The 24,947-nt window shown below is 41.5% G+C and overlaps 1 protein-coding gene across 1 annotated transcript in view; it reads left to right on the top strand.

Moving 5' to 3' along the window:
* Nucleotides 1–1,298: 1,298 nt before the first annotated feature.
* Nucleotides 1,299–24,947, top strand: part of TBC1D23 (TBC1 domain family member 23) — a 74,767-nt gene continuing 51,118 nt past the window's right edge. Inside the window, exons 1-2 of the mRNA XM_055128796.1 lie at nt 1,299–1,552; nt 23,302–23,413. Coding sequence (XP_054984771.1) covers nt 1,500–1,552; nt 23,302–23,413 — 165 coding nt within the window. The 5' untranslated portion in view covers nt 1,299–1,499. The remainder of the gene's footprint in view (nt 1,553–23,301; nt 23,414–24,947) is intronic.

Raw genomic sequence — 24,947 nt, 5'->3', positions numbered from 1 at the left:
GTGGGAACTCTGCCTTCTATGGAAAATCACGTCAGGAAAAAGAGCTACAAAATCGTGATCAACAATGCTGCAATATTGTCGGCCTCAAGCAAGCAAGTCCCTCTCTTCTAAGGCTATCTAAAGTCTTCAGCTCTCGCACAGACTCTCCAGTCTCCCTGCTTACAGTATATTCCCTACACCTGTTTCTGGCTTTCTGTAAATCCTTTCCCCACCCATCCTGCTCCCAAACCAGCCAAGACCACTGGGATAGAATCTGGCCTCCTATGTGCAAATAAAGCGTGCAAACTAGCTGCAGGAGCCTTCTTTCCAGACCAAGAGTTCTAAAACTAAATTAGGACTTAGCCTTCCAGGTCGTTAAGAAGGTGAGTTTATTAAGACGTGAAGCTGGAACATATTTCTTTTACTTTTGTGAAAAGTAGCAGACCACTAGCCATTTCAAAATAGGACCAAAGAAAACCATCCAGGAAAGAACTGCTTTACTATCCTCTTTAAATGGAATCTGACCCCTGGACTCTGCCACACTGCCAACATTCCAAGAAGCCAAGAAGGGCAATATCCTGTTTAAAAGAACTGATAAATGAGAACTTTCACCTTTTACTTTGTGATCCTTCCACCTGATCATTTTAAATGACCATGTGCTTCTGTCATGTGACCATGACCACATCTTTCCTTCTCCCTCCCTAAGAACCTTACATCCACTCCATCCTTCAATACACACACACACACACACACACACTCCTTAGCCCCTCCTGAGGACTAGTTCGTGCCTAAATCTGTACTTAAATTGTAATTCTTTGCTCTTCCCAAACAAACCCATCTTGGCTTGCTTGCACTTCTCTTACTGAAGGCTGACACTTATTTTTCCTCCTTGTTCCATCTTTTAAGTCTTCAGGCTTAAAATACTTTTCCTCCACATCTCACGTCTACTTTTTGAGGATGCCCTGGGGGGGGCACGCCCTTTTCCTTACATCCCACTCTTTTCCGCCAACTCTATTGTCGCTGAAGGAAATGACTTAAGTGTGGTTATCTCGTTACACCGCCTGCCCGGGGCAACTTGCATCTCTTCTTCCTCTTTCCCCGAGTTACCACTCTCCATCCTGCCGGCTAAAGGTGATGTCAAGCTGGAAGGCAAGAAGCGATGAGTCGGCCCCGCCCCCAAGAAAAGCCACGCTCGGGACCCGGGAGCCTCCCAGTGGGCCGCGTGCCCGCGCCAAGCCCCGCCCCCGCCCGGCCCGCGGCATGCTGGGACCTGTAGTCTTTGGGCAGGGGAGGCGGAGGGCGGGGAAACCCAGCGCCTTCCACTCCTCCCCGAAACCGCCTCGTCCACCTGGAGTCGTCGTGGTGACGCCGCCGTCCTCCCCGCGCCCGCCTCCGCCCTCTTCCTTCTCCCGAAGCTCCGTCCGGGCCGGCCGAGCCTCTTTTTTTTTTTTTTACGACACTGGCTCTGCCCGTGGGTCCCGGCGCCACTTTTCGGCAAAGTGACGTGGACGTCAACAGCAATGGCGGAAGGAGAGGAGATTCTGCCGCTGCCAAGCCCGAGCGACGACGGCTGGTGAGTGAAAGCCCGGGCGGACCCTCGCTCCCGCGACCCCGCTCTTCCTCAGCCCGCGGCCGGCTCCCCGGGGTCCCGCCGGGCGCCGGGTCGGGGCGCGAGGGCCGGTGGGCGAAGGTGGCCGGCAGCCCTGCTCCGCCCCCTCTGGCTGGCCAGGTCCCCTCCGAGCGCACGGGGGGCTCGGGCGGGACGCGGAGGGACCTGGGGCGTCTGTCCAGCTGCTGGGCCTCGGCTGGGTGTTGTTGTTCCCCCGCTCTGCTTCTCCGGGCGTCCGAAATCTGCCGGAGAGGCTTGGCGTGGGGGGCTGGCGTGGGTCCGCGTCCCCCGGACCGCGGAGTTCAAGTCGGCCGAGGAGGAAGTTTGGAGGATGCGAGGTCCCTCGCTCTGCAGTCCGGACCTCCGGGCGTGGGAAAAGCCCCCTGGGAAATGATCGCGGCGACCTCGGCCGGAGGGTTCGAGAGCTGACACACCCGCCCAGGCGTAGTGAAATGTTTCGTCCAAGTTTTTGTTTGTTTGTTTGTTTGTTTTTACACCTCACTTGGCTCTCCCCACAGTTTGCACTAGTTGTCACTCTTACCCCCCCCCCCCCGCCCCAAGTCTTGCCCCTTTTCCTCCCCGGTCTGCACCGCAACTAGGTTGTCCCAGCTTCGGGTTTGTTGTTGTTTGGGGAGGTGCCGGGGGGTGGAATCCAGCCGGGTCTCCCCAAATTCCGTACGCCCCCGCAAGCACGAGGCCAGCGCCCCCCAGCTGCTGGCGGGACCTCACCCCCAGCCCGGGTTTGCGCAGCTTTGGAATGCAGTGGTGAATGGCATTTGCTCTCGTGGCTCCCAAACCTTTTTTTTTTTTTTTTTGCGTGCTTCCCCGATTTATAATCCAGGCTGTGGGGAGGAACGCTAATAAAATTATTGGTGGGTGTTAGTAACCCAGATGCCTTAATCTTTGGGAAACACTTATACTTTTGATATGGTTGATATCCGCACTGCACATTTGGGGACAGTTTCATAAGAAAACAACAAAAAAAGGAACTTTTGGATGACGGGAGTTGCTGGCGATGGAATCCAGGGCCTCTCCCACGTGCGAGGCATGCGAGAAGAAAAGAAACTTTTAAACGCTTGTCCAGGAACAAGTAAATCTAAAACTACTAATACATCCTGACCATGTGTAGTAAGTAGTTTTAGATTTACTTGTTCCACGCGGTGTATGCAATGCAATTTATTGGCACCGACTAAAAGTAACACAAGGATTAGTAGATGTGAACTTTAATCTCTAAGGGGAAAAATGGAAACGAAGAATTTTGAAGGGATAATATAGTCATCGGGAAATAAAACTCACAGGCATCAAGCATCACCCTCGTGCATCTTAAGGTGTAGGAGGAAAACTTACGGTGACCTAGATGTTTCAGTCCTCAGTTCCATTATATGGTGGAACTGTGACAAGTATATTTCTTAACCAGATAAGATTGGTCCAGTTCTTAGGAGTGTGAATAAGAGAGAAGAATTGGGGGACGAGGCAGAAACAATTTATTTCCACCTGCACTTACTGGGAAAAGCTCTGTGGAAGCCGATGTGTTGGAGGGAGAATTGGAAGAATGACCGGGAATTGGACTAGCATTGTCCAGTGTGAGCCACATAAATTTTCCAGTGATCACCTTAAATACTAAAAAGAGGAGGGCTGGAGCGACAGCACAGCGGGTAGGGCGTTTGCCTTGCATGTGGCCAACCCAGGTTGGATTCCCAGCATCCCATATGGTCCCCTGAGCACTGCCAGGAGTAATTCTGGGTGCAGAATTCTGATTGCAGAGCCAGGAGTAACCCCTGTGCATCGCTGGGTGTGACCCAAAAAGCAAAACAAACAAACAAACAAAAAAAACCAAGAAAAACCCAAAAAAAACCTAAAATGAAAGGGGTAAAATTAACCTTGTTTAGTTTTACTTCATCTGTCTAAAATAATACGTAATCATTGCTTTTTTTTTTAAAAAAAAAAAAGAAAAATGCTAGTTAATTTTACATCATATTTTTTTTTTCTACCAATTCTTCACAGTTCACATTTACCCTATACCTCAGGGTGGGCTAGTGATACATTTCAAATGTCAGTCACAATGGCCAGTAACCAGCATGTTGGGTGGAATGTTAGTCTCTTAATGGAAGAAGCCTACAAATCGAAAACCAATGATTTGTTTGGAGAGTGATGCCTAGAATTCATGCAGTTTGTTTTCAGTGAATTGTGGGGTCATAAATTGCCTGTGATCGGCCGAATGAAGGCCAGGAGGGAAAATGTTTCTGGATCTAAGCAGTGTTTGAGGTGTTCTTAGAGTTGAGTTGTGAACCAGGCAAAAAAAATGGGCAAAAAAATGGAAAGAATGGTTGCTGGAGGATAGGAGGGCATACATGGCATGGGGGAGCCCAAGGTTTGATGCCTCTAGCTGCGTGGTTCTCTGAATACTCTCTGAATACTCCAGGAGTAGCCCCCCACCCCTTTTCAGCATTTCCCCTGAAAATACCCTGCTAGAGGCAGCATGTTCTCTTCTAGGGTTGCTGTGTTTTGCTATGCCTTGACTTTCTATTGATGTGCTCTGGACTTTCATGAACTCTAGAACCCTCAGATGTTCTGTTATTTGTATTCTCCTTTCATTCTCTCCTAACCTTTCTCCCTGTTGTTGGGTTCTCTGGGAGTGAATTTGGATAGAGACTAGAAAGACACTCAGAATTGGGAATGTGGGTTAGTTAAACCTCTGCTCTTAGACCTTCTTGGTGAAAGGATGTTATAAAATAGGAGAGGCTTTGCTCCTTTTTGAAAAATTATTATAAAAGTGCTGTTACATTTTTAATTTTAGCTTTTCCAGATAGGAGACTTTTTGTCATGTGTTACATATCTCACAAAACTCAGTGTTAGTGACTTAGGGTTATTCAGTTTACAGTTGTATGTGTTTAAAACTAAGCTCCTGGTCCTCTAGGAATTTGTAGTCTGGTTAGTGGAGGCACACTTACGAACATTGGTTAATGTTCAGTTTTGGTGCCATGGTGAGACCTTATAGCTTACCTAAACTGATATAGGGTAAATTTGTTGCTATGAAAAGAAAAGTTTCCACATAGCCATCATTTTTTGTCATTTTATCCTCTTATTTCTCATATTTTGCCAGTGGTGTCTTCCAGATTAAGCATAATCTGCTGAAAGAGGGGGTTGAACTTGTAAAAAATTTTCATAAATTTGAAAAAAATTTCAAGGTAGGACCTGAAGAACTTGAGTAGTTGTGACTTTTACTTACTGATCTTCAGTTATGCGCTCTATCAGTGCTTTCACATTTTTAATCGTATGTTGGGATTAAGGATTTTGTTAAAATGAAAAATCTCATTGAGTAGATTTAGAGTCTGAGATTCTATTTCTGACAACTAGGTTAGTCCTGCTGACTCGTGGGTCACCCTTTAATAGATCCTAGCTTTTTAAAGTAACAGCGATTTGTTTCAAGATAATTTTTATGATTTTATTATCAACAGATGTTCATATACTCACTTTATATACCTATATCCCCAGCGTCAATTGAAAACTGCTCAGGTAAAAGAGTGTCTTGCATGGAAGAAGTTTAAGTATCCTTGCCTAGATGATGTATATATACCAGAATGAGCTGGCCAGAGGAATTTATTCCTTGGTAGTGTATATCATGTGTTATATTGAATCACCTTAAACTACATATCTGGTTGAGTGATTTATCATTGCTCTTTAGATAGAGAACTTCTCAAGGGCAGTGACTAATAGTGGGCGGCTGTTATAGTCCAAGTGTATGAATACATACTTTTGTAAAATCATGCGTGATAAAATACCAAGCTGTCATTTCATATAGATTCTGACTCCTCTGTTTTTGTTGGTTGTGTAATTGTCTGCTAGTGTAAGACTCACCTTTTATGGAAAGTCAAGGTTATCAGAAACTGTCTCAGCTCTTGAGCTTCTGAAGCTGCAGCCATGTCAAATCTAATGGTACGGATAAATTCACGGAAAAGTATGTTGGTTATGCTCTTATTTGTTCTTGTGACTGTGTACTATTCTCTGTGTATGTGTCTGTGTGTGTCTCTGTGTGTGTATGTGTGACAGAGTGAGACAGAGAAAGAGAAAGATCTTTATTATCACAACTTCTTTATACCATCATTGGACTTTTGGAGTGTTTCTATTGTACTAAGTGCTGCAGTGAACATAGGTGTGTATATCTTTTCAAATTAATGGTTTTGTGTTTTGAGGATAGATGACAAGCAGTAGGACTTGTATGTAGCTTGAGGGTATCACGTTGAGCAAAGTAAACTAAAATGAGAAGGACAAGGAGAAGGACAAATGACCTCACCTATCTATGGTATCTAGAGAAACCAAACAAGGTTTTACCAACTTACCAACCAAACAAAACATTACCAATTGTCACATACCCTTGACCCAGGATTACAGCATTGAGAATATCAGATGTAGAGGGGTGAGCGAAAGAGGAATGAGAAGGTGGATTGAAAGTAACACCAGGTACATTGGTGGAGAGGGTCTTGTTTACTTTGAAATAAATTATGAAATAAGTGTATACACCAAAATCATACTTGCCAACACTATTATAAACCACATGGCCTAAACTATAATAATTAAAAAAAAACAACAACCTACCATGAAGGTCCTGGGTACTTTGGTGATGATCAGTAACTTTGTACATCAAAACATAAAATTAACACTATTATAAGATCACCTAAACTATAATAAAAAATTAAAGAAAAATGTTTCACTTATGGGAACAGAAGTTAGCTGAGCGGACTAGAGCGCATTCTTTGCATTCAGGGGCCCAGTTTCAATCCCTGCTATTTCATGGTTCCTTGAGCCTCATAGAATGTGACCAAAAAGAACAAAAAAGTTATTGTTACTTTGAAATGATTTAAATTTAATTGGAAATGAATCTGTAAATCTAAGATACACATTTTTAAAATCCAGCCATGTTCAAGTATTACAATTCAGAGATCAGTCACTCTCAGTGTCGAGGAACCAACCTTGGCTTAACAAGTCATCTCATTTTCTGATGTTTTTTTCTCCAGGAATAATTCCTAAAGTCAGGATTTAAAAACTTCTTTTAGTTGTACAACAACTGTTGTTATTCTGGATTTCTTTAGTTAAAAATTTGGGGCCGGATTGATAGCACGGTGGGTAGGGCATTTGCATCCCATATGAGCACCGCCAGGAGTAATCCCTGTGCATTGCCGGGTGTGACCTAAAAAAGGCAAAAAAAATAAAAACATCATACACTATTAATTTCATTTTTATTAAAAAAAAATGTTGGGGGGAGGGGGGTCCGACCTGGAGATCAAACTGGGGTTAGCCATCACAAAGCAAATACCTTAACCTCTCTGCTATCTTTTTCTATAATGTTGACATAAATTTTATGATTTATCTTATTGCTAAGTTTCCTTAACTTACTGCTAGAACACATGTCTCACCTGTGTGAAAGTGAGAGTCTCTGGGTTCTACCCTAGCTCTGCAGTGGTAAGGGAGTTGGGCAGGGAAAGAGAGAGAGGGAGAGAGAGACAGAGAGAGAGAGAGACAGAGAGACAGAGAGAGAGAGAAACTTAAAGCTGTTCAAGTATCAGTTGTATAAAAAAAGCATCTGTTGAAATTTGAGACCTGAGTAGGAATTTTTTGAGGGTTGGAGCTGGAGAGATAATATAAGTGGGTAGGGCACTTGTCTTGCACGTGGCTGTCCTGGGTTGGATCCCCGGCACTACATATGGTGCCTCTGAGCATTGCCCAAAACAAAGATTCTTTTTCAAGTTTTGGGCAGTTTATAAGTGGTACTTTTAGTGCTTCCTATTCCATATGTATTGTAGTTTGAGGAGAGATGAAAATGTTACTTAAGTGATTGCAGGGGCCACAGAGATACTGTAGAGAGTAGGGCGCACAGCTGACCTGGGTTCCATCCCCAGCACTCCCGATGCTCCCCTGAGCACTGCCAGAAGTGATCCCTGAATACAGAGCCAGGAATAAGTCCGGAGCACCATCAGGTGTGGCCCAGCACCTCTCCCCCCAAAACCGACAACAAAAACAAATCAAGAGAAGTGATTGTAATTTTGGATTTTATTAAAGTCGAATCAATAAAGAGGGGAAATGAGGAGCTGGAAAGATAGCCCAGCAGGCCGGAACGCAGCGTGTAGGCCCTGGCACTAGTATGACCCCCACAACAACAACACAAATCTAAATGAAAGAGAAGCTCACCTGTTGTTTAAGAATAATATTGACAACTTAAAGTTCAGGACAGGCTAGATAGAGATGCAGAGAAAAATGAACCTGATTGGCTCTGAATTAGATTTTTTCTTCCAGGTCTCCCAAGCCATTCTTGGGGCGCCCAGGGACTATTCTCAGTGATAATACTGCTTGGTTTTGTAGCCACAGTGAGAGGGCAGTCAAAAAAAATTAAGATGATTCATTAACTAGTGAAAAATTCTAATTTCAAAAAGGTGATATTTTTGATATGATACCTTAACTAAAAGAACTATGTAATTTTAGAACTTTAAAAATATATATATTTACTTGGCAAAAAAAATTAAGATGACTTATTTTGTTTATACTATATACATTAGTGTCTTCATGATCATTCAAATTTTATCCTTTTTAGAGGTAATTCTACACAATCCAGGATTTTAAAAAAATGTTTGAATATCAATGGATTAACATTAACAATTGTTTTTTGTGGGACCGGAGTGATAGTAGAGTGGGTAGGGTGTTTGCCTTGCACACAGATGACCCATGTTCAATTCTTGGCACTCCCATGTGTCCCCCAAGCCCACCGGGAGTGATCCCTGAGTGCAGAACCAGGAGTAAGCCCAACCACCAATGAATGTGACCCCCCAAACGCCAAACAGTGAAAAAAGTTTTTGGTTTTTGCATGCTAAAAAAAATCAGTTATTCATTAATTATTATTTATTTGTTTGGCACTCATTGTAGAGAGTACAAATGCATTCCCTATTATTCCCCATTTCAGTGAAGTCGGGCAGATCAGTTCTGACGCACCCAGTTGCGTGTACTGCAATACACAGTGCGTTCCACAGCAGCTGCCTGTGGACAGAATTGGTAGAATGTGCCCAGCAAATGATTGCTGCTGCTTATGCTGATACAGCTTCTCTTTGGTATAAATTAAAGGCAGTGTCTTTCCTCATGTATCTGAAAGAAAATAGGATCTAGCAAAGCGTTCACACATTCAACAAACATTAAATAAATTCTAGCTATATTCAAGCTGCAACATAATGTTTTAGAAAAAAATCGAACCAGATTTAAAACCAGAACTGTGCATAGTTCTGTCTTGAGTGGGCGTTTCACTCTTGTCCTCATTTTAATCCTACGAGTAATATGTGAAACTACCTTCTCAAATTATGTAAAAATGGGTGTTTGGGAAATTACATGCTGAAGCTGATTAGAATAACATTAATGAAGAGGAAATGTGCTTCAAGTGATTTATTTAGGTATAGAGAATTACAAATGGAAAACAAATTGGTCCCTTATGTGAGGCTCATTAGATCAAATTGTTTCTTGTGGGAATGCAGTAGGATTAAGCTAAGGTTCAATGAAAGGAAAACCGATTTCCTGAAATTTAACGTATATTAAGGACTGGAGCGATAGCACAGCGGGTAGGGCGTTTGCCTTGCACTCGGCTGACCTGGGTTGAGTCCGCAAGCTACTGAGAGTATCCTGTCCGCACACCAGAGCCTGGCAAACTACCCGTGGTGTATTCGATACGCCAAAAACAGTAACAAGTCTCACAATGGAGATGTTACTGGTGCCCATTTGAGCAAGTCGATGAACAACAGATGACAGTGCTACAGTGCTATTGTTCTTAAGGTTCTGTCCTTTGACCCACTCTGAGAAAATGACAATTAAATCTTCCTTTTTCTTTCTTCTTTTTCGGGGGGCAGGAGAGTTACATCCTGTGATGTTCAAGGGTTACACCTGGCTGTGTGCTCAAGAATCACTCTTGGTGGTACTCCAGGGACCATTTGGGGTGCAAGCAATCAAAACTTTGTCAGTTGTGTGCAAGGCAAAAGCCCTATCCTCTGTGGTATCTCCAGCCCTAAGTCTTCCCTTCTCTTAAAGTGAAAGGGTTTTGTTGCTGTTATTTGTTTGTTTTTTAAGTAAGCTAACATATCATTTGGTAGTGGAAATGCTGTAGTATGTGCTTTTCTCATTTTAAATTTTAAAGTAGTTGTTACATAAATTTAATTGCTGTGGTGATGTTTAATTTCAGCAAGAAGACATGATAATAGTAAGTATTTGCATACAGCTTTATTCTTTTGTTTGTTTTGAGGCACACCTGGCAGTACTCAGGGCTTACTCCTGGCTCTGCACTCAGAGATCACACCTGGTGGGGCTCCTTGGACTGTAAGTGCCGTTAGAGATCCAAGCTGGGTCCGGTCAGCTGCCCCCAAGGCCAGTGCCCTACCTGCTGTACTATCTCTTTGACCCCAAGCTTCATCTTTTATATAATACTTATATATAATATTTTATTTGACTCTTAAAAAAATGAGAAAGGAAAGATAAGAGTTATTTTATCTTTATAGATATGAAAGGCTTTGGTGTGGTCAGATGAGAAACCCAGTTAATGGAAAATCTGTGAATTCACACTTTTTTTGCTTGGTGTTCTTCCTAAAATTGATTGTATTATGTATTCATATGACAGACATCTCGAGAGAGCCCAATTAAAAATAAGTTAATTCTGTATTCAGTCATCCATGTATTTTAAAGGATAATATTTAAAAAATATGCGTTGTTGAACAAAGGTGTTTTTTATCTGTGGTGCCTATAAGGGCTTTCAGAAAATGTAGGGTGTTGTTTGCTTGTTCTTTGGGCCACACCCAGCAGTGCTAAGGGCTCCACCCCCAGGGATCACCCATCATGGGCTCAGGGACCATATTGGGTGCTGGGGACTGAGCCTGGGCTGACCGTGTGCATGGCAAACACCCTACCTGCTGTAGTATCTCTCTTATCTATTGCTCCTGTGCTAGCCCCCTGTTTGATTTTTGAGCCATGATGGGTAGTGTTCAGGGCTTACCCCCCGGGTTTGCACTCAGGGGTCACTTCTCAGCAGTGCTCATGCCTGGGATGGAACCAGGAGGGGTTCTTGGGTAAGCAAACTAGTGCCTTAACCCTTGTTCTGTCTGTCCTGCCCTATAAGAAAGGGTAAGCTGGGAAAGGCCTTGTTTCTTGCATCTACAGGAAGGGGCAATTCATCATGAACATGGTGGGATGGGATATAGAGCATTACACAATAACTTTGTATACCTTTGATTCTCCTAATTTGTTCTCACATTCCTTGCCAAAAAGCTTTACATGAATTAGTTTTTTGATCTTAAGATACTACGTTTACATATATCATCTAGACCTGAGCTTCCCACAGTTCACTTGGTCCACTTGCCCCTTTTTCAGAAAAACAAACAAACAAACAAACAAATAAACAAGCAAAAAACCCAAAAAAAACCTCAGTGCCCTGCTGGAAATGTATCTTAAAGTTAACAAGTAGAAAATGCCCAGTTGCCCCACCCCCACCCCCTGCCCCCTACCTTATCCCTTCTACCCCACCCATTGTTCCAGCAACTTCCCCATGGGGCTGTTATACCCCCTTTGGGAAATACTGATATATATATGACCATCTTAAAATTTTCTAAGAAATGATTACATGACCCAGGGTAAAGAGCTTTATGAAATAGGCACACAACTCAAGCATTTACTGAAAACATCTGGTAAAGACTTGTTTCCAAATGAGTGTTTAAAATTTTTGTGACACCACCCCTCCCCTCGCCAATTTCAGTATGTGCCCCCATTGTTGTCATAAACTCACAACTTAAGCTGGGATTTAGACATAATGTTACGTGTTTAAATAAATTTAGGTAATAAACTACAAATTAAGTGTTTATAAATATAACTACTAAACTATTTCTATACCTGTGTGAAATAATTTATTTTGATTTACTCATTTAGTCTGAGTTCAGTATTTAATTAGAACATATTAGCAGTTGCAGGTTTAATAACTTTTATCACCTCAGTAATTTTTCTGTTGCTTTTATTTATGGACGCTAAAGAAATTGAGGCTGGAGTGATAGTACAGCAGGTAGGGCATTTGCCCTGCATGCTGCTGACCCAGATTTGATTCCCTAGCACCCTTATGGTCCCTCAAGTACTACCGAGTAATTCCTGAGTTCAGAGCCAAGAGTAAGACCTGAGCATCGTGGGGTGTGGCTCAAGAACCAAGAGAAATAAGAAACGTGCTTTTAAAATGACTCCTGTGTATTTATTTTTCCCTTTAAAGAATTTCTTTGTTTTGAAGTATGAAAGTGACACATCAAAGGATGTGTTCATCTAAGTATGCAATTGGAATATCGAAAATTCTTGAGCTTTATTTTGTAGGTTTCATCTTGATTTAAACATTGACATGAAAATAAATTAGATTTTCTTTTAGAAAAATATGTGAATTAATTTTTTATATTTTATTATTATTTTATTTTTGCTTAAGTAAAAATTTCTGAGTTTTTTCTTGGTGAAGGGACATCATTGATTCAATTTTATCTATACATGCTGTGGATCAAAGTAAATCTATGAAGATTTAAAATATCTCCATTTGTACTTGATTCCTATAATTCACAGAGCATCATTTCTGTAATCTCTGTCTTCTTTGCCTATGCAGAGTGCTGAAATGTTACAACTATCATTTTTGTGTTTGGCTTGTGAAGTCAAGAGGGCTAGATTACCACTTGTACTTGGCACGGGATCATGGTTAATCACAAGTTACAGAAAGGATTACATTACTTGATAAAAGGGAAATCACTCCAAACTGCTTTTGTGTATCTAATCCTGATAAAAATGATATTTTTTGAAGCTGGTGAATGGAGTGTTTGTTCCCTTGACATTCAAATTTATGACTTGTTAAATATGTGTCTGTGTCTATGTGGTATGTGTCTCATTCTGACAAAAAATCAGATAAGTCCATGATTTTCGCATTATCACTTGTGCTTTCACAGACTGTAAGTTGTGATGGTCATTTCTTACTGCGCCATCATGTCTTTTGATTTTAGAAGTTATGATAGTTTGAGATTGGTATTTAGACGTAAGTAGTAGGGGGCTGGAGTGATTGGAGTGATAGCACAGCGGGTCGGGCGTTTGCCTTGCATGCGGCCGGGGTTTGATTCCCATCATCACATAAGGTCCCCCAAGCACGGCCAGGAGTAATCCCTGAGCATCACGGGGTGTCACCCAAAAAGAAAAAAAAGCAGGTAGTGGGGTGTGGGCAGAGAGGTACAGAGGTATGGTCCAGGCTACTGTTAACAGAATTGAATTATAAGAGGAAGGAGAGACGATTTTTTTTTTTTTTAACAGCAAGCAGGGTTTATTGTAAGACTGGCTAGCCAGGGTCCAGCCGCCTACGCGGACACGCAGGTCCAGCAGGTTGGGCAAAAGACCCCGAGCTTCTCCAAAGGAGTTCTTTTTTTTTATGATCTAATAAATTATATATATATATTTTAATAAATTTATTTATTTTTAATTAATGAATCACCATGAGGGTACAGTTACGGATTTATACACATCTGTGCTTATGCTTCCCCCATACAAAGTTCGGGAACCCATCCCTTCACCAGTGCCCATATTCCACCACCAGTAAACTCAGCATCCCTCCCATCCTCCCCAATCCCATCTCCCCCCCACCCCACCCTGTCACTGTGGCAGGGCATTCCCTTCTGTTCTCTCCCTCTAATTAGCTATTGTGGTTTGCAATAAAGGTGTTGAGTGGCCACTGTGCTCAGTCTCTAGCCCTCATTCAGCCCGCAACTCCCTTCTCCCACATGGCCTTCAACTACATTATAGTTGGTGATCCCTTCTCTGAGTTGCCCTTTCCCCAGAATGTGAGGCCAGCCTCCTAGCCATGGAGTCAACCTCCTGGTAGTTGTTTCTACAATTCTTGGGTGTTAGTCTCCCACTCTGTTATTCTATATGTCATAGATGAGTGCAGTCTTTCTATGTCTGTCTCTCTCTTTCTGACTCATTTCACTTAGCATGAAACTTTTCATGCCGATCCACTTAAATAAAAAATTTGTGACCTCCTTTTTTCTAACAGCTGCATAGTATTCCATTGTATAGATGTACCAAAGTTTCCTCAACCAGTCATCCGTTCTAGGGCATTCGGGTTTTTTCCAGATTCTGGCTATTGTAAACAGTGCTGCGATGAACATACATGTGCAGATGCCATTTCGATTATACTTTTTTGCCTCTCTGGGATATATTCCCAGCAGTGGTATTGCTGGGTCAAATGGGAGCTCAATTTCTAATTTTTTGAGAATCGTCCATATTGTTTTCCAGAAGGGCTGAACCAGTCGGCATTCCCACCAGCAGTGTAGAAGGGTCCCTTTCTCGCCACATCCTCTCCAACAGCGGTTGCTTTTGTTCTTTTGGATGTGTGCTAGTCTCTGTGGTGTGAGTGGTATCTTGTGGTTGTTTTGATCTGCATCTCTCTGATGATTAGTGATGTAGAGCACTTTTTCATGTGCCTTTTGGCCATTCGTATTTCTTCTTTGGTAAAGTTTCTGTTCATTTCTTCGCCCCATTTTTTGATGGGGTTGGATGTTTTCTTCTTGTAGAGTTCAACCAGTGCTTTATATACCATTGATATCAACCCCTTATCTGATGGGTATTGTGTAAATATCCTTTCCCATTCTGTAGATAGTCTTTGGGTTCTGGTCACTGTATCTTTTGCGGTGCAAAAGCTTTTTAGTTTAATGTAGTCCCATTTGTTGATCTCTGTTTTTACTAGATTGCTTAGTTCTGTGTCACCTTTGAAGATACCTTTATCTTCAATATCGTGGAGGGTTTTGCCGACCTTGTCTTCAATGTACCTTATGGTTTGTGGTCTAATGTTGAGGTCTTTAATCCATTTTGATCTGACTTTTGTGCATGGTGTCAGGTCAAGGTCTACGCCCATTTTTAGGAGAGACGATTTTTTTAAAAACGGACTCAATTGGTCATGTATAGGTTCTTTTAAGAAATGTGAAAATGCTTGAGGAAAAATGATCAGTTTTATATTTTTTTGATGGTGAAAGGCTCAAATAGTAACAAACAGCTCAGCAAATCCTCAGACAATGACTTTTATGACACCATTGTAAAATACCGTTTTCACAAATTTTCTTTTACCGAACTTTTTTTTTTTTATAATTTCATTTGCCTCTATTGTAACAAGTAACATAAATGAACGATTTTGTCTGTGCTACAGGGTCAGGCTTGGGGTGGGGGTAGGTGGGAAATTAGGAACATTGGTGGAGGGAAGGTCACACTGATTGGCGTTAGAACATGGAATTGGTGTCGGAACACCCCCATACATTTTGCTATTGTCTTATTTGCCTCGGGATCTTTGTCATGTGCACCCCAGAATAGTTCAGTGGTTGAGGAATCTTTATGCAAACTGCTGAAAGAGAAAGTTGGAAACAACCATGTTATGAACAACTTTGTAAACCACGGTGTTTAAATGAATTTTTTAAAAATTATGGGGCTAAGGAGATAGCTCAGTAGTCAGGCACGTGCAAGATCCATCCTGGCACCAGCTACCTCGCCCCCACCAACATCTTGCTGGAGGTTTTCACTACTGATGCTGAATTCTAGAACTGAAGCAGGCTGGCCAGGAATCATTGGGAACTGCCCCTGGGTCCCCTGAGCGCTGCTTGCGAGACCCCCTCAAAAATGATTCCAGTTAGTGATCCTGCATTTATATTTTCTCTTGTCCTTTTGTTCCCCCACTCCCATACATTTTGCTATTGTCTTCTTTGCCTTGGAATCTCTATCATGTGCACCCCAGAATAGTTCAGTGGCTAAGGAATCTTTATGGAAACTGTCCCGAAAGAGAAAGTTGGAAAGGACAGATGCAGGCAAGCTGTTGGATTTAAGAGGGCGTGGGAAGGGTCATGAGAGGGATATTCTGGGAGAACAGAAGAGAATCTATAGGCTGTTTTGATTATGTGGTACCTGGGACTTATACCACTTAAGTGGTGAGAATATTGAGTTTGTATTCTTGGGTGGGCTCGAGTGATAGTACAGCGGGCAGGGCGTTTGCCTTGCATGCGGCCGACCTGGATTCAATTCCTCCATCTCTCTTGGTAGCCCGGCAAGCTACTAAGAGTATCTCACTCGCACGGCAGAGCCTGGCAAGCTACCCATGGCGTATTCGATATGCCTAAAACAAAAAACACCCCATTAACAGCAAGTCTCACAATGGAGACGTTACTGGTGCCTGCTCAAGCAAATTGATTAGAACGGGATGACAGTGACAGTGATTCTTGGGTATCCAAGCTGTTAAGTGTATAGAATCTGAGGTTACAGTGTACGATTAAAAATTTCTCTACAATAGGTTGTCCCTAAGTCTGTGCACTTTTAATTCTCTGCTACTCTTGCTGTGAGCTGCCTTGGTAACAGGGAGGAGTCTGTTCCTTTCCCACTCTTGAACGGCGCTCAGGCTGTGGGATAGAGGCAAGGCAAACACTTGTTAGTGAAGTTGAAAGCCAAGGGAGCCAACTTTTATTTAAAAAGTGGATGCAAGCACCCTGTTGGGGTTCAAGTGTTTATTTAAGGAAAAGAGAAAGAAAAGATGGTCGAGAAGCCTGCAGCCCTCTATTTCCTCTGTAGAGTAAGGTGCTGTCCCTTATGGGTAAGTGGAGGGGCAGAGGGTCTGAAGAAAGCAGGGAATACAATATTTTCCGGCAGCATTGACAGAAGATGGTGCTTTTTTGGTAGCACCTGAAAACCGCATTTGTTCCCCCCCTCTTTTTTTTTGCTTTTTGGGTCACGCCCAGTGATGCACAGGGTTTACTCCTGGCTCATGCACTCAGGAATCACTCCTGGTGGTGCTCAGAGGACCATATGGGATGCTGGGAATCGAACCCAAGTCGGTCACGTGCAAGGCAAATGCCCTACCCGCTGTGCTATTGCTCCAGCCCCTTGTTTCCCCTTTGAAGTCCTGATTGAGCAAGGTTGGAAAGAACGAAGAAAGCAGAACTGGTTTGAGTAACCCAATGTTGGGAATTTTCAGCTTTCTGAATACAGCAGGAATGAACTTCAGATGTTAGGAAGATGCTTAAAGTTGAGTCATAAAATTGAGGATAGAATGTTAACCCACCTGAAAGTTATTCTAACCATTCTGTGCTACTCTACCATTCTCTGTTTTCAGTTCCTTCCTTCTGGAGCCAGGGAAGACACGGGGGCCTTCCCAGGTTAATTTTCTTCTCTGCCCAAAAAAAAAAAAAAAAAAAATAGAGCCAAGTATTTTTACACCTTTTTAACTTCTAATTGTATTAGAAATGTAAGAAGTTAGAATACATTTTGTTATTATGGGTAGAATTTATTGACCTTTTATTCATTAGGAGAAAATCAAAATTAATATATTAAATGATACTCATGCCTCGTTGGTTTTTTTTCTTCCTGTTACCCTGCAGCTACTTACCATGTTAAGCAAAGATAATGTTTGAGGTAAGAATGATCACTCTTGGGGCGGGAGCGATACTGCAGTTATATAGCTTGTACAGCAGGTAGAGCACTTGGTTTGCATGTGGCCGACTCAAGTTCAATCCCCAATATTCCATATGATTCCCTGAGCACTGCCAGGAGTAATTCCTGAGTGCAGAGCCAGGTGTAGTCCCTGAGCACCACTGGGTATGGCTCAAAAACAAAACAAAATGAAAAAGAATTATCACTCTTTATTTTTTCCCCTTAGAAATATGTGCTCATTTCAGAGAAAACAATATTAATGCCTCCACCTCAGAACAGAACAAACAAAACAAAGACAAATGAAAACTCTACAAGCACACCACTGAAAATGTATTTTGTTGTTGTTGTTTGTTTTGGAGCCACACCCTGTCGTGCTCTGGGCTTACTCCTGGCTCTGTGCTGAGGAATCTCGCCTGGTGGGTTTGGGGGACCGTATGGGGTTCCAGTAGTTGAACCTGGATCAGCCACAGGGAGGCAGGCACCTTACCTGCTATACTCTCTCTCCAGCCTCCTAAATAGTTTTTTTTATACCCTTCCAGTGTTTGAGAAAAGATAGCCCAGAATGCTTTTTCTTTTAAATATTTATGATTATGTGTTGGACTGGATCAATAGCACAGTGGGTAGGGCGTTTGCCTTGCTCGCAGCCGACCTGGGTTTGATTCCTCCGTCCCTCTCAGAGAGCCCAGCAAGCTATCAAGACTGTCCTGCCTGCACGGCAGAGCCTGGCAAGCTACCTGTGGCATATTCGATATGCCAAAAACAGTAACAAGTCTAACCACGGAGACGTTACTGGTGCCCCCTCGAGCAAACCGATGAGTAACGGGATGACAGTGACAGATGATTGTGTGCTAATTTTTAAATAAAAGCTTGAATGTTGGTTTTAAAACTGCTTTTAAAAATACTACATGTCCTTAATATTTTAAGCATCTTTCCATGTCACTGGTTTTCAGAGTTCAAAGTTATCCATCTGCTGATTTAAATCACTCCCTCATTTTAAGACCGGTACATTGTAGTTTTTCATAGTTACTAATAGGCATTGCTTTGAACATGCTGTGAATGAATCATTCTTCATTATTACTTGGTGAAAAGGAATAAATGTCAAGATCAGACTCATAAATACTACCGTAAATGATTCAAGCACTATAACACTGTAGTCCCGTTGTTCATCGATTTGCTCGAGGGGGCACCAGTACGTTTTCATTGTAAGACTTCTTGTTACTGGTTTTTGGCATATGGAATACACCACAGGTAGCTTGCCAGGCTCTGCCGTATGGGCAGGATACACTCGGTAGCTTGCCGGCCTCCCCAAGAGGGAGGGAGGAATCGAACCCGGGTTGGCCACGTGCAAGGCAAATGCCCTACCTGCTGTGCTATTGCTCCAGTCCTATATGTGGATATCATGTACTACAAATACACTCAAGCTGTACTGACACAATGTAAGAAAGTCTCTGTCCCCTCTCATGTCTCTTATTTGAGGCACATATTAACTTTTTAATAGATTAATTTTGTTTGGGGGCAACACCAGCAGTGCTTAGGACTTACTCCTGGTTCTGCACCCAGGGATCACTCCTGTGGTGGGGCCTGGGAGACTATATGTGTGTGGTGGCAGGTCAGCTGTGTGTGTGGCATGTGCCTTCCCCACTATACTCTGTCTCCAGCCCCAAGTATTAACTTTTTCACTTAGTAATTTTTATTTATTTTTTGATAGTTTAGGTAACATGGCTACAACACTTCTGGCTTTGATGCACAGTCCCTGCTCCTCACTGACACCAAACTGCACAAGACCCTCCACTACTGTTCTCTTGTTACTTCTAGTTCATGGCTTTATTGCCACCCCTCCGCAAGCTGCTTGGTAATCTGAGTTTTGTAATCTGACACCAAGAGTTGGTCATTCCTTTATTTTGCTTATATACCACAGATGAGTGAGAATGTCTGGTATTGGTCCTTTTCCCTCTGACTTACTTTGCTTAACATAATAGCCTCCAGTTCTTTGCAAGATGCAGCAGCTGCACAATTTTATCCTTATTATAGCTATGGCATATTCAATATGCCAAAAACAGTAACAAGCCTCACAATGGAGATGTTACTGATGCCTGCTTGAGCAAATCGATGAACAACGGGGTCAACAGTGCTACAGTATTCCATTGTGTATGTTATACCATAAATATTTTTTTTGGGGGGGGGTCACACCCGGCGATGCACAGGGGTTACTCCTCGCTCTGCACTCAGGAATTACTCCTGGCAGAGCTCAGGGAACCATATGGGATACTGGGAATTGAACCCGGTCGGCCACATGCAAGGCAAACGCCCTACCTGCTGTGCTATCCTTCCAGCCCCCCATAATTTCTTTATCAACTCACTCCTCTGCTATTGGCATTCGGGTTGTTTTCGTATCCTGGGTGTTGTACTAAATAATATATATTGATTATTTTATAACTCAAGGAATTTTTGTATTCAGACAAGTGGAGAAGATTAATATGAAAAATAAATTGCGTATCTAAATAACAACTGAGGAATGAAAAATGTATTTATTTTTTCCTTGTGGCACATTTTCTGCAACTTTGAGGGAAGAAGGACTGGGTTTGGGGATCACAGCAACCGTGCTCAGTGGTTATTCCTAACTGTGCTCAGGAGGACCCCAAGCATTGCTCAGCAGGGACCAGTGTGGTGCGAGGGATTTAAACCAGGGTCACACCAAAGACTTACTAGTCTATGAAATGTAGAAATTTTCAAATTAGATTAGTTCTAGGAGTATTTAGAAATGCCTCGTTTGAGAGTACTTCAAAATTTATGCTTCCCCTTAGGTTGCATTGTATGAATGCATTCATGTTCTAGATAGAGGACTCACTTGGTTGAGGAAGAAAAATCTAATTCAGTTGCTAACTTGAGTATGAACACTAAATTTCTAACAGATTTACTCACATTGTCTTGCTGCAGTTCTAAAGCAGTTTAGATTACAGTGCTTGTATTAGATGATGTGACCATGCAACATCAGGTAAGGGGAAATTCTTTGAGGTTTTATAGGTAGGTTTTGAAACGATGTAATATATAGAAAATCAGAAATCTATAATAGTACACTAACATAGATTACAGTTTCAGTGTAACTATACTGAAAACATTTCTGGATCATTCAAATACCAAAGCTTTGGATCTGCTCTTTTCTCAATCCTCCGTGCAAAGTATACTAAATATAGAGAGAATCTTTTTTTAAAACAGAGGTTTCCAAATTTATTTGACCTACTGTTCTCTTTACAGTAAACAAAAATTAGTGCCCCCTGAAAGTCTGCCTTCTGGAATGAAGAAGCAAAGTACCCCCCAATTTCACATGGGCTACTAACTTCACCCCCACCCCAACCCGGTACCCCATCATCCCAGATTTATTGCACCCCAACCAGCCCTGCTCAGGGTATTCTAAGGTGGACAAGGTGGAAAAAAGCACACAAATGGGATACACAGGAAACAAGGAAAGGTTTGAAGAGAATCATGGTTGAAAAAAGGTTGAGAAACACTGGTTTAGAGGAAGGAAAAATCTGCAAGCCATCGAGTTTGTGTCTTTTGTTGGGAACATGCTCCTTTTATGATGACGGCTTCACTGTATTCAGCTCTTCTACTACTTTTGACTACCACATTTGTACTGTCTGCTGAAGACCTGATGGTCAACCTTTGGAACATTTTTTTGAAAACATTGCTTTACTTTTATAAATTACTAGATTTCTGAGAAGTGCCTTTTAATAGGTGAGTTCGAGCATTTATGTTTCTCCAAAGGCGTTCTCGCCCCTTTGAGCCCAGCACGTTTGTGATTCCCGGTGACAGCATCAGAGCAGCTGTGTCAACAGAGAGATGTTTATACATTGTGAGGATTTTCAAAGTATTTTTAGGGTTGGGTACTTTGCCCCAAATGAACTTTGTTGTCTGGAATAGTAAAGACTTTGACAAAGTACTTCAAAAAGAAACCAAGGACTTTCCACTGGAAAAATAAAACAGAAAAAGAAATTGTGCTGTTTTAATTATATGATAAAATAATTCCAACTCAATTGGTATTTTTAATTTACATGCTTAATCATTTAAACTGGAATTACTGATTCCAGTTTAAATATTTTTAAAACCTCTGTTTTAAAAAAAAAGATTTCCCCCCTACTTTTGAACATGCAGTTACCTAATATTGAGAAGCAAGACATGTATCCAATGGAGTGTGATTGCGTGGGTTCTGATTTTTCAATCAGTAATTCTAGTTTAAATTATTTTATAATTTTCTTAATTTGTTTCATAGTTACAGACTTTTACACCTATATTAAAGTCTTTGTCCACTATCAAATGAAGACCCACATAGGTGCTGGGATATCTCTTTGGTCATAGGAATTTACAATAATTTTGTTGTGAAATCTTTCAAATATAATTATTACTGTTCTGTTGATGATACAATCCCAAATGCTTAACATTTTTATTGAATTGCTTCCTCAGGAGAGCAATAACCTAGGCAATTTATACATTTAAACCAATATTTTTGGAATCCTGTCAATAGGGAAGAAATTTACATAGTTTGTGGAGAGAATTAGTATGGGCCTAACTTACTTTCTTTAAAACCACAGAAATGTGACAAAAACTTGGCTTTCTGACCAGAGTGGAATACTCTGCCTTTCAGGCTGCTAAGTTTAGAATTTTAGAAATTGACTGAGTTATGGATTTTATTTGTAGTTTTTATTGTATACTAAAAGTCTTATTTATTTATTATTTTTGCTTTTTGGGTCACACCCGGCAATGCTCAGGGGTTACTCCTGGCGCTTTGCACTCAGGAATTACTCCTGGCGCTGCTTGGGGGACCATATGGGACGCTGTGAATCGAACCCGGGTCAGCGGCGTGCAAGGCAAACTTGATAGCATAAACGAGTAGGGCATTTGCGCTGCATGCCGCTGAACCCGGTTTTGATTTCTCCGTCCCTCTCGGGGAGCCCGGCAAGCTACCGAGAGTGTCCCGCCCGCTTGGCAGAGTCTCGCAAGCTCTCCATGGTGTTTTCAATATGCCAAAAACAGTAACAAGTCTCACAATGGAGATGTTACTGGTGCCCGCTCGAGCAAATTGATGAGCAACAGGAGGACAGTGACAGTGATACTAAAAGTATTGACAATAATACAGAGCCTCAACTTTTGAGAATTCTTGGGGCATTTGGAATTTAAATTACTATTCCTTGGCTAAAAACCAGTTCATATTTTTTGTGTAAGTCATGTTTGCTTATTTATTGTGGCGCCAGGAATCAAACCCAGGACCTCATGCTTATGACAGTTTTATTTTTTTATTACTATTTTAACTATGCGCTATACAAATACAAATAAAATTGATGTCATACTTGTTTTTCACCTTAAATGTAAGGCAATAACTGATAAATTATTTACTTGATGTGGTATTATTTTGCTTTCAATTCCTCCGTCCCTCTTGGAGAGTCTGGCAAGCTACCGAGAGTATGCTGCCCACATGGCAGAGCCTGGCAAGCTACCCATGGTGTATTCCGTATACCAAAAACAGTAACAACAAGTCTCACAATGGAGACGTTACTGGTGCCCACTCAAGCAAATTGATGAGCAATGGGATGACAGTGACTGATATAATAGGGATGTCATCGGAACTTTTTTGTTTCCTCTAATGTCTTATTTCAAGTTTTTCATCTATAAACTGTCACAGGAATTAAAAAGAATTAAAAGAAAACCCCATGACATGTTTCTAACAAGGGATTAGAGAGATAGTACAGTGGGTAAGTCACTTTCTTTGGATGCGATTGATCTGGGTTTGATCCTTGGCACCTCATGTGGTCCCTTTTGAGCCACACCCAGAGTGAGCTCTGAGCTAGGAATAAACCCTGAGCACTGCTGGGTGTGTCACAGAAACAAAGGAAGTTTGGAACTGTGTCTCATATATAGGACAAAGTTAATACTTTATAAAGTGTGAATCATGAATTACTTCTGTTGTCACTGCTTGTCATTGCTGTCAGCCTTCTTGCCCTGTTTATTTGGTTTTCTTTAATCTTGAAAATAGGTAACTGTGTTTTTTAGAACTAAATACAGAATCAGAGTAAATTGAATGAAACCTGAGATTCCCTTTTAAGCAAGCAATACACCTTGGCATTACGCTTTTCTTATATACAGTATCATATAGACTATACTTATAAATGAATCTGGAATATAAAATGTAAAGAAGTAGAGTGTCTCTTAGTGAATAGGAATTTTGTTTTTGTTTTAATTAGGGAAAAGGATCTTGAAGAAGCTCTGGAGGCTGGCGGCTGTGATCTTGAAACTTTAAGAAATATAATTCAGGGGAGAACCCTGCCTGCTGACCTGAGGACCAAAGTCTGGAAGGTAAGTAGCAACTCAAAATGAAATTATTTAATAATAATATTGAAGAATTAATATTCTTCAATATTATTATTAAAAGAATATTAATTCTTCAATATTTGTAGCTTTTTCTAGTTGTAGGAGGTTTTGTTACCTTATGGTAGCATGCACATTTAGAAAATTTATCAAACAGCAAATTACTAGATTGTGTTTCAGTAGTGTTCAGTATATTTATTAATTTAGGTTTTGAAAGGCAGGATTTTCTTGGTAGACATTAAAAATAATGTTTATTAACATTGTTTATTGAAAATGGAGACTAAACCATTGACCAAATAGAGTGGATAGTTGTAGGTATAGACTTTAGTGATTTTTTAAGAAAGGGGACAAAAAATAAGTCTTTGGGTCTTGTAATTATGTATTTTTCTTTATTTCCCTCTTCAACTGTTCTTTGGTGCACATATATTATTTTTGAAAACATTCAGCAAAGCAAAGGACAATAAAGATCACCTGTTATCTGTCACGTATAGGTCTTAAAGTATTTTTGTTTCTTATCCTGTACACTACTTCATTTATATAGCCGAAATGTAATTAGAGTTGTGCATAGCATTTTGAATGTTTTATTATTGAACCTTAAGATGCAGATGGAAGTAAGCACCAGAGAGATAGTACAGTGGGTAGAGTGCTTGCCTTGCATGTGGCTGACCTGGGTCAACCCTTAGCACCCTGTCTGGTCCCCCAAGCCCTATCAGGAATAAAAATAAATTAATTAGTACAGTGGGTATGGCCCAGAAAAAAAAGAAAAAAAGACACAAAAGTAAAAAGATTTGTGTGACGAACTCTCATGTAGTTGTCTCTTAAATTTGATGGGAGCAATTGGCCAGTTTTGTTTTCTTAGTACCACCATTCCTGCCTCCCATCCTCTGGATTATTTTATTCTACTCTGTTGGAGTTTTATTTGTAGTGCTGTGCATTGGACCCTTGCATATGAGGCAAGGGATACACTTTTTTTGTAGTTTCCTCTGGGTTTTAAAATTTTATCTTGGGAAGGGTAGTTTGGGCCCTTTCTGGTGGTACTTGGGGCCTCTTTCTGGTTCTGTGCCCAGGGTGGTGCTCTGGGGACCCTGTGTGGTGTTAGGGATCGATTCAGGGTTGGCTGCATGCAAGGCAAGTGTCTTAGCCCCAGTACTTACTGTCTGGGTCCCCGCCAAATATGTTAAAGCAAATCCTTGATAGCTTACCAAAATACTCTAATATGCTTATTTCAGAGATAAGGAATTGAAGGCTAGGGATATGATTCAAGGTTGGGCACATGCTTAGCATGTCAGACCATGAAGGGGATTCCCATCACAGCACACATCCCACTCCACCTCCCACCCAGCCACCACCTGGTTTGGCGCTGATAGTCCCTGAGCACTGCTAAGCCCAAGCGTCAATGGCCTGGGCACATAGCGCAGCAGGGAGTGATCCTGGGTCCCAGAGCAATGCTGGGTATTGGTATTGCCCCTATAAGCTAACGAGCACAAATTATTTTTTTTAAGATGAAAGATAAAGACTTTTA

The sequence above is a fragment of the Sorex araneus genome, chromosome 2 (genome assembly GCF_027595985.1).
Source record: "Sorex araneus isolate mSorAra2 chromosome 2, mSorAra2.pri, whole genome shotgun sequence".
In the NCBI taxonomy this organism is placed as follows: domain Eukaryota; kingdom Metazoa; phylum Chordata; class Mammalia; order Eulipotyphla; family Soricidae; genus Sorex; species Sorex araneus.
Note: the sequence above shows the minus strand (reverse complement) of the source record. Positions and strands in the feature narration are given on the sequence as shown.